The 9,769-nt window shown below is 43.7% G+C and overlaps 1 protein-coding gene across 1 annotated transcript in view; it reads left to right on the top strand.

Annotated features, from left to right (window-relative positions):
* The window catches only part of LOC133546221 (nuclear cap-binding protein subunit 1), a 30,741-nt gene that overhangs the window by 514 nt on the left and 20,458 nt on the right, over positions 1 to 9,769 (top strand). Inside the window, exons 2-9 of the mRNA XM_061892119.1 lie at positions 4,742 to 4,830; positions 4,919 to 5,019; positions 5,097 to 5,253; positions 5,339 to 5,446; positions 8,496 to 8,617; positions 9,188 to 9,257; positions 9,322 to 9,537; positions 9,616 to 9,713. Of these exons, the coding sequence (XP_061748103.1) occupies positions 4,742 to 4,830; positions 4,919 to 5,019; positions 5,097 to 5,253; positions 5,339 to 5,446; positions 8,496 to 8,617; positions 9,188 to 9,257; positions 9,322 to 9,537; positions 9,616 to 9,713 (961 nt within the window). The remainder of the gene's footprint in view (positions 1 to 4,741; positions 4,831 to 4,918; positions 5,020 to 5,096; positions 5,254 to 5,338; positions 5,447 to 8,495; positions 8,618 to 9,187; positions 9,258 to 9,321; positions 9,538 to 9,615; positions 9,714 to 9,769) is intronic.

Genomic DNA, 9,769 nt, shown 5'->3' with positions numbered 1-9,769 from the left:
TGGTGCCTACCTCAGCTAAAATTGGGCGGAAGGCGGGGTACACCCTGGACAAGTCGCCACATCATCCCAGGGCCATCAATGATAGACAGACAACATTCACACACTAGGGATCATCCATACATCCATTTTCTACGGCTTATTCCCTTTGGGGTCGCAGGGGGCGCTGGTGCCTACCTCAGCTACAATCGGGCGGAAGGCGGGGTAGACCCTGGACAAGTCGCCACCTCATCGCAGGGCCAACACTGATAGACAGACAACATTCACACTCACATTCACACACAAGAGATCATCCATCCATTTTCTACCGCTTATTCCCTTTTGGGGTCGCAGGGGGCGCTGGTGCCTACCTCAGCTACAATCGGGCGGAAGACGGGGTACACCCTGGACAAGTCACCACCTCATCGCAGGGTCAACACTAATAGACAGACAACATTCACACTCACATTCACACACTAAGGATCAATGTTTATTTATATAGCCCTAAATCAAAAGTGTCTCAAAGGGCTGCACAAATCACAACGACATCCTCGGTAGGGCCCACTTAAGGGCAAGGAAAAACTCACCCCAGTGGGACGTCGACAATGATGACTATGAGAAACCTTGGAGAGGACCGCATTGTGTGGGAACACCCCCCCCCCCCCCCCCCCCCCCCTAGGGCAGTGGTTTTCAACCTTTTTTCAGTGATGTACTCCGTGTGAACATTTTTTTAATTCAAGTACCCCCTAATCAAAGAAAAGCATTTTTGTTTGACAAAAAGACATACAGCACTATGTCATCAGTTTCTGATTTATTAAATTGTATAACAGTGCAAAAATATTGCTCATTTGTAGTGGTCTTTCTTGAACTATTTGGAAAAAAAGATATAAAAATAACTAAATACTTGTTGAAAACTAAAATTATAAATAAAGATTTCTACACATAGAAGTAATCATCAACTTAAAGTGCCCTCTTTGGGAATTTCAATAGAGATCCATCTGGATTCATGAGCTTAATTCTAAACATTTCTTCACTAAAAAATAAATCTTTATCATCAATATTTATGTCCACAAAAAAATCGAGCTGTCAACACTGAATATTGCATTGTTGCATTTCTTTTCACAGTTTATGAACTTGCATTCATATTTTGTTGAAGTAGTATTAGATAAATATATTTATAAAGGATTTTTGAATTGTTGCTTTTTTTTTTAAAGAATATTTTTAAAGAATCTCAGGTACCCCTTGGCATACTTTCAAGTACCCTCAGGGGCACGCGTACCCCCATTTGAGAACCACTGCCCTAGGGGACCGAAAGCAATGACATTGTGAAAGTCCAATCTCAACGTAACCGTGATAATCAAGTCCAAAGTGGATCCAATATAGCAGCGAGAGTCCCATCCAAATTGGAGCCAGCAGGAAACCATCCCAAGCGGAGGCGGATTAGCAGCGCAGAGATGTCCCCAACTGATACACAGGCGAGCAGTCCATCCTGGGTCCTGACTCTGGACAGCCAGTACTTCATCCATGGCCACCGGACTGGACCCCCTCCACAAGAGAGGGAGGGACATAGGAGAAAAAGAAAAGAAACGGCAGATCAACTGGTCTAAAAAGGGGGTCTATTTAAAGGCTAGAGTATACAAATAAGTTTTAAGGTGAGACCTAAATGCTTCTACTGAGGTAGCATCTCGAACTGTTACCGGGAGGGCATTCCAGAGTACTGGAGCCCGAACGGAAAACGCTCTATATGAGTTGTGAGTTGGCGGGAAGTGAGTTGTGGCTAACAGCAGCTCGTGTGTGTGTGTGCATTATTTTTGAAACTACCAGCAAGTTACGATTGAACAGCACATCCTCGTCTGTGTGACTTTTTCTCCACCGCGGGCATTACAATACGTTACAGTAATCGAGGCGAGACGTAACAATCGCATGGATAATGATCTCGGCGTCGTTAGTGGACAAAATGGAGCGAATTTGAGCGCTATTACGGAGAAGAAAGAAGGCCGTTTTAGTAACGCTTTTAATGTGTGACTCAAAGGAGAGAGTTTTGTCGAAGATAATACCCAGATTCTTTACCGTGTCGCCTTGTTTAATTGTTTGCTAGTCAAATGTTAAAGTTGTATTATTAAATAGAGGTCGGTGTCTAGCAGGGCATAGTGGTTAGAGCGGCCGTGCCAGAAACCTGAGGCTTGCAGGTTCGCTTCGAACCTATAGACATCCAAATCGCTGCCGTTGTGTCCTTGGGCAGGACACTTCACCTTTGCCCCCGGTGCTGCTCACACTGTTGAATGAATGAATGATAGGTGGTGGTCGGAGGGGCCGTAGGCGCAAACTGGCAGCCAAGCTTCCGTCAGTCTACCCCAGGGCAGCTGATGTAGCTTACCACCACCAGGTGTGAATGAATAATGGGTTCCCACTTCTCTGTGAACGCTTTGAGTATCTAATAATAGAAAAGCGCGATATAAATCTAATCCATTATTATTATTAGGACCAATAATCAGCATTTCCGTTTTTTGGGGCGTTAAGTTGCAAAAAGTTAGCAGAGATTTTCCAGATCCTCATGGTAGAAATGGAACATTTGGCAAAAATACCGGACAGTTCTGAAAATGTCATGGCTGGCTTACAGCGTGGACACTCCGTGGTCACATACGACCGCCAGACACTTCTAGATGTGGATAGATCGGGCCGTTTTGGACTGAAAGATCCGTGTACGTTGGACCACCTCGCTAGCATGGGAATACTTCGGCGGCTAAATCCAGCGGAATATTGTACCAGCGGGGATGCCGAGCTGGGCTAAAAACAAAGCAAAAGGCTAATAATCCCCACAGAATGCCGCTTTCAAACGTCCGCTCCATGGAGAACAACCTGGACTACCTGAAGCTGGATTTAGATGGAAGACACGAGCCTGCTTGTCTCTTTGAGAAGTCAGTTAAGTTACAACTAGCCAGCGCCAGGCAATTTTCTTAGAATAATACACAACTCACATAATGTTTTTTCTGCTATAACTTTGTCAGAATTGGACATGCGTTCTACTGAGGTGGAAAATCATGATGCTCATCCATTCATCTTCCGCTTATCCGAGGTCGGGTCGCGGGGGAAGCAGCCTAAGCAGGGAAGCCCAGACTTCCCTCTCCCCAGCCACTTCGTCCAGCTTTTCCCGGGGGATCCCGAGGCGTTCCCAGGCCAGCCGGAAGACATAGTCTTCCCTATGTGTTCTGGGTCTTCCCCGTGGCCTCCTATCGGTTTGACGTGCCCTAAACACCTCCCTCGGGAGGCGTTTGGGTGGCATCCTGACCAGATGCCGGGTCCATGTCATCTGGCTCCTCGCCATGTGGAGGAGCAGCGGCCTTACTTTCCCTAAGGGAGAGCCCCGCCACACGGCGGAGGAAACTCATTTGGCCTGCTTGTACCCGTGATCTTATCCTTTCGGTCATGAACCAAAGCTCATGACCAAAGGTGAGGATGGGAACGTAGATCGACCGGTAAATTGAGAGCTTTATAATGCGTTCAGTTTATCGCAGCATCAAGCAAACAATCTGAAAATTCCCGTCATATCAATTCTTAGATATGGTCGTAATTGTTTTAAGTGCACTACGCATAATAAACACAACATTATTAATATTGCTACTACGGATGATTTGATCAAAACTCCTTAAAACAGCCCACTACCTATAATATGGGCTTTTTAAACATAAGATCATTGTCTCCCAAAACGTTATTAGTTAATGAGGTCATTAGAGACAACAATCTTAACGTCATCGGTTTCAGCAAAACCTGGCTTAAACCAGACAACTTTTTTGCACTAAATGAGGCATCTCCTCCTAACTATACGAATAGTGTGCTTTTACAAAGTTTAAGAAACAAATTTATTTACATGAAACCCTTATTACCAGACAGGTCGTGTAAAGCCGCTTCCAGTAATACAAGTATCATTTTACTCTGACAAATATTAATAAAGTTATGGATTTTTAAAAATGTTTTAATACAAAGTCAATATTTTAGCTATGACTTTTTTGGGTAAAATGTCATAAATTCCTTAATGTTTACCTCATTTTACATAGGTTGGTATCGTTGGAAAGCTTGCTCAACAATGACACGGAAAAAATTGATTGACTAATGAAATTTGCATTTGAAATGACGAACAATTTGAGTGAATATGGCTGCTTGGAATAAACTTGAGTCACAAAAAAAAATTCCAGGCACTCAGCGGCTCCAAAAAAGTCTGTGCGAATGGATTAATTTAGAAGATATTTTGCAGACTCACAGATAAATGAATAACTTATATCGTAGTAGGGGTTTCAATGAACATTTTACTCACCATAATTTGTTTTCAGGGGAAATTTGTAGAGTGTAAACTTGTCAAACTTTGTGGTGCACGTCCAATCCAAAAATTTCGATATTCTGGATAAACTCGGATATTTGTTGTACGTTATCAGTGTTGGTGTATAGTGCTGATGAAAACAAAACAGTGGTCCGGTTGTTACTCTGAATGATGACCGCTGTGGAGAGCCAGCCAGGGGCCAATACACACACAAACACCTTTATTATATGCTGTTCCCTAGCTATTGATTATTTGGCTTTCATTTGTAACTGTCTTCTTCTATTTGTTTCAAAGAGATCACACAATTGATTTGAAATGAAGTAGTCGTAGGATGCTTCTTACCGACAGAATCTCAAGTTAAACTAATTGGTTTTTAACCAATTAAGGCTTTTGAGTTTTTGTTAAATGTGTCATTTTTTGTTTTGCCTCCTCCAAACATGAAACCACCAGGAGGCCAGGATCACAAAAGGAGGAGAACGTCAGAGCCGACTAAGATTGAAGACAGTCTGGAGTCACTGATATGTAATGTGGGAGAAAAGGTAGAAGGAATTATATTTTACTGGGGAATTGTTTTGGAGGGATACTGTATGATTACGGATAACTATGATGGCCTGTCTGCGTTTTCAGAGCAAGTCATCTTTGGAGAGCAACTTGGAGGGCCTTGCGGGCGTGTTGGAGGCCGACCTCCCCAACTACAAGAACAAAATCCTTCGCATTCTGTGTGCCGTGTAAGTTCACCCCTCTTTTTTTCCCCCAGTCAGTTGCAGAGCACTCGTAGTCCTCACCAGTCGTCTCGCGTCCGCAGGGCCCGCCTCCTCCCCGAGAAGCTCACCGTGTACACGACGCTGGTAGGCCTCCTCAACGCCAGGAACTACAACTTTGGCGGCGAGTTTGTGGAGGCCATGATCAGGCAGTTGAAGGAGACGCTGAAGAACAACTTGTACAACGAAGCCGTCTACTTGGTAAGGAACGTCGCAGCCCGGTCCTCTCTGAAATATCGAGGCTGTTTCACCATCGCGACTTCTCTCCTCTTGTTTGTTCTTGAAGGTGCGTTTTCTATCTGATTTGGTCAACTGCCACGTAATTGCGGCTCCCTCCATGGTGGCCATGTTTGAGAACTTTGTCAGTGTTACGCAGGAGGAAGATGTACCACAGGTAGATCTTACTTTGTGATGTGCTAAGTATTTTATACAGTAGTTAAGCTGAAATGTGTAACCAGTGTTTCTGCAGGGGTTTAAAAAATATCGAATGGATTTTTAGAAAATCAAGGCTTTTAAAGGCATTAAATACAATGTCCAGCGTAGGGGTGTAACGGTACGTGTATTTGTATTGAACCATTTCGGTACGGGGGTTTCATTTCGGTTCGGAGGTGTACCGAACGACACAGACATATTAAGTAGCGCAGCCCGCGTTGTGTAAGCAATGCACACCGAGGCACCATGAAATGATTTACGTGGACCACGACTTAAAAAAGTTGAAAAACTTATTCGGGTGTTACCATTTAGTGGTCAATTGTATGGAATATGTACTGTACTGTGCAATCTACTGATAGAAGTTTCAATCAATCAAAAAAAAAAAAGGCATGCTAGCAGCGATCAAGGTATATATATATAGATAGATAGATAGTATTTATTCCTTCAGAAAATTTCCTTCAGGAAAATTAAAATTTTCAGCACAATCCCATTCAAAATCAGACAAACATTACAGGGAGACAGAACAGGATCGCTGACGGGTCTGCCGGCTTCCAGCACCCCTTACAAAAAAGGTGAGATACAGGTAAACAAGTGGGGGGGAATGGGAGAAAAAAAAATAGAAGATCAAAATAAAATAAATTGAAATTAAAAAGTCCGTCTAAGCCTGGGCCCCTGGAAAGGGGGTCCAGACTGAGGCTCACATGTGTGTAAGAGGGAAGCATCAAACACAAAGAACATAAAGGACATGAAAGACATTAAAGCAGCAGATACAACCAGCCAGTGTACATACAGCTATGAATAAAAAGTAAAAGAAACATGTACACTGCGGTGGCCTCTGCGGTGTTCCACGCCATCGTCCGCTGGGGTGGAGGGAGCATGGCCAGAGACAGGAGCAGACCCAACAAAGCAACCAAGAGAGCCGACTCCACTCTCGGCCGCCAACCATATCTCGGCCAGTGTCAGGTCCGCATGGATGAGCGAGGACACGACCAAGGATACTGAGGTGTCCGACACCTGCTCACCCAGCCAAGACACCGCGAAGCCTCTCCGTCCCAGCGCTCAGTGCTAGCTCCACAGCCCTGTCCCCTCATCCGCATCTCTTCCAGTCTCTCCGAACGGACTCCGGTGTGGCAGAGACCCAGCATCTGGTCTCCATGGCCAAAAGGCTCCCGGGAGGCAGATCCGGAAGTCCACCAGAAAGCACCGCAGAGGTCACGAAAGTGCCACCCCTTGTCACACAGTCCCAAAATGTTCCAGACCAAAAGGCAAAAAAAAAATAAAAAATATATATATATAGCAGCCACTACAGCAGTGCCGTCTTGGAAAATAAATAAATAAATAAATATATGATGATGATGATAGACTGACCACACCTCCTCTTTTCACCGGATATGTCCTCTTTGCGGAGCTGTCCAGGTGGAGTTTCTTAAATGCCTCGAATGTCCGGCATTGTAAGTTAGAGTTGCGTGTATTTTCAATGTACGTTCAGGGTTAAGAAGGAGTTAAAAAGTGAAGTGAAGTATATTTATGTAGCGCTTTTCTCAAAGTGACTCAAAGCGCTTTACATTGTGAAACCCAATATCTAAGTTACATTTTTAAACTAGTGTGGGTGCCACTGGGAGCAGGTGGGTAAAGTGTCTTGCCCAAGGGCACAACGGCAGTGACTAGGATGACAGAAGCGGGGATCGAACCTGCAACCCTCAAGTTGCTGGCGTGGCCGCTCTACCAACCAAGCTATACCGGTAAAGAAAAACAAAAAGTGGTGCCGCAGCAACATTCGTGAGGGAGAGACAGAGAGAGCAAGAGAGTTATGATAAACGTGCATGCGTTGCCAGACTCTGCTTTTTACCCGTAGATTTATCAGATTTTATTTTTTATTATCTATAGCAGGTGTCAAAAGTGTGCCCCGAAGGCAATTTGCGGCCCACAGCTAATGTTTTAAAGACCCACGGCACATTCTAAAAATACTATTAAAATAAACCAAAACATAAACAAAAGTGAAATAAAAAAGCTTAAAGGCTAAATGTAATTTAGAAAAAATTGCAACATTGACTAATAAAACAAAGCAGTTTTTTTTTCTTTCAAACTGTCATTGCTCAAAACATAATATTGAATCAAAATCAATGTTATTATGAATTATTGACCAATCCAAGTTTCCGATTTCTTCACATATATTATATTCCACTAAGAAAAATATTTTTGGTGGAAGATTTAGCAAATTTGTTAGGTAAATAATCAAAAAAATGTATATTTTGTTATTTTCTTACTGTACCAAAAATGAACCGAACCGTGACCTCTGAACCGAGGTACGTACTGAACCGAAATTTTTGTGTACCATTACACCCCTAGTCCAGCGGCATTATACATTTAATACAATTATAGGACTGGGCTGATAGTCAATACGTCAATCAATCAATCTAACGAAAAATGAGAATGAACATCACAACGTTGCGGTAGGGCTGGGCGATATATCGAGATTGTAAGATATATCGATATATTTTGAAACAAGATATGAAATGTCAGAGCTTGGTCCACGTTGCCGGCAGTAAGTCGGACACGTTTCCAGTGAGGGTTGGACTCCGCCAAGGCTGCCCTTTGTCACCCATTCTGTTCATAACTTTTATGGACAGAATTTCTAGGCGCAGTCAAGGCGTTGAGGGGATCTGGTTTGGTAGCTTCAGGATTAGGTCTCTGCTTTTTGCAGATTATGTGGTCCTGGTGGCTTCATCTGGCCAGGATCTTCAGCTTTCATTGGATCGGTTCGCAGCCGACTAGCCGATTTCCACTGTTTCAGAATATCATTGTCAAAAATGTACAATTGTGTGCATACAGACAATAGTAAGCTTTGGACCATACTGTAGGACATGGGCATATATTTTTTTAAGTGGAATTAAAAAGCATCAAGTTAGATTTGCTGATACCTGCAGAAACCCTGGTTACTGACTTTGGCTGGACGACATGGTATAAACAAAGGTTTTGTAACACTTTGGGTTTTGTGTGTGTGTACAAAGGTTCGGTCGGATTGGTTTGTGTATGTGGTGCTGTCCTGCCTGCCTTGGGTTGGCAAGGAGCTTTATGAGAAGAAGGATGTCGAAATGGACCGACTCCTGAGCCAGGTTGAAGGCTACCTCAAGTAAGGATTTAACTTGAAAATGATATGTTCCCCCTTTGACTAATTGTATGGTTCACAGTGTTAGACCCAGCTGCACTAAATAATAGCGTACAAAAAGGGGCTGGCTCCTAGAGATATGTGATGCGTGCTTTCATGTCAGACTCTCCAAAAGTCTCTTCACTAGATTTGTCGCTGGTTGCCTTTTTTCAACCCTTGTGTAATGTTCATATTGTTGTAATTCAGCCAGCGTTTGTGGGTCTGATGGACCCGTTGCATTTTGTGGCTTTTAATCCCTCACAATCAAACACTTTTATGTTAAAATACTGAACAGATGTTTACCTTATCCCAATAAACATCTGTTCAGTATTTTAACATAAACACACAGACACACACACAGATGTTTATGTATGCAATTTTCAAGTTGAAGACTTTAAATGCATATAATATTCATAAAGTAAATGGCGTGCTTACTTTGCAGGGGGGGTTGCATTGTAACCCTACAATAGGGAACGTGATATTGTGTAATAAACTTTTTAGTGAGGTTTAGCATTTGGTACTAATTGTGACCCAATTGCCTGTTTTCTTTTATAGAAGGCGATTAAAGACTCATCTCCCCATGCTGCAGGTGTGGACTGCAGAGAAGCCCCACCCTCAGGAGGAGGTGAGAACTAAACGGGGCCCTAAATTAATTTTTGTTGCTAACATTGTGTTTGATGTCTTCAAAGTACCTGGACTGCCTTTGGGCCCAGATCCAGAAGCTAAAAAAGGACCGTTGGCAGGAGCGCCACATCCTGCGTCCGTACATCGCCTTCGACAGCGTGCTGTGTGAGGCTCTCCAGCACAACCTACCCCCCTTCACGCCGCCGGGCCACATGCCCGACGCCCAGTACCCCATGCCCCGCGTCATCTTCCGCATGTTTGACTACACCGACGCCCCCGAGGTTCGCCGCGCTCATCAGCTTGTAATCGCTAAAAATATCCGACGACTTCTGATATGACACTGTGTGTGTTGCCTTCAGGGTCCTGTCATGCCTGGAAGCCATTCTGTGGAGAGGTTTGTCATCGAAGAAAACTTGCACTGCATCATGAAGACTCACTGGAGAGAGCGAAGAACCTGGTAAGCAGCTCTGCTGACATCAAGCTTGCTCTGTTGAGCAAACATTCAATAGAACC

The sequence above is a fragment of the Nerophis ophidion genome, linkage group LG29, assembly GCF_033978795.1.
Source record: "Nerophis ophidion isolate RoL-2023_Sa linkage group LG29, RoL_Noph_v1.0, whole genome shotgun sequence".
Classification (NCBI taxonomy): domain Eukaryota; kingdom Metazoa; phylum Chordata; class Actinopteri; order Syngnathiformes; family Syngnathidae; genus Nerophis; species Nerophis ophidion.
The sequence above is the reverse complement of the archived record's forward strand: the minus strand, read 5'-3'. Positions and strand labels throughout refer to the sequence as shown.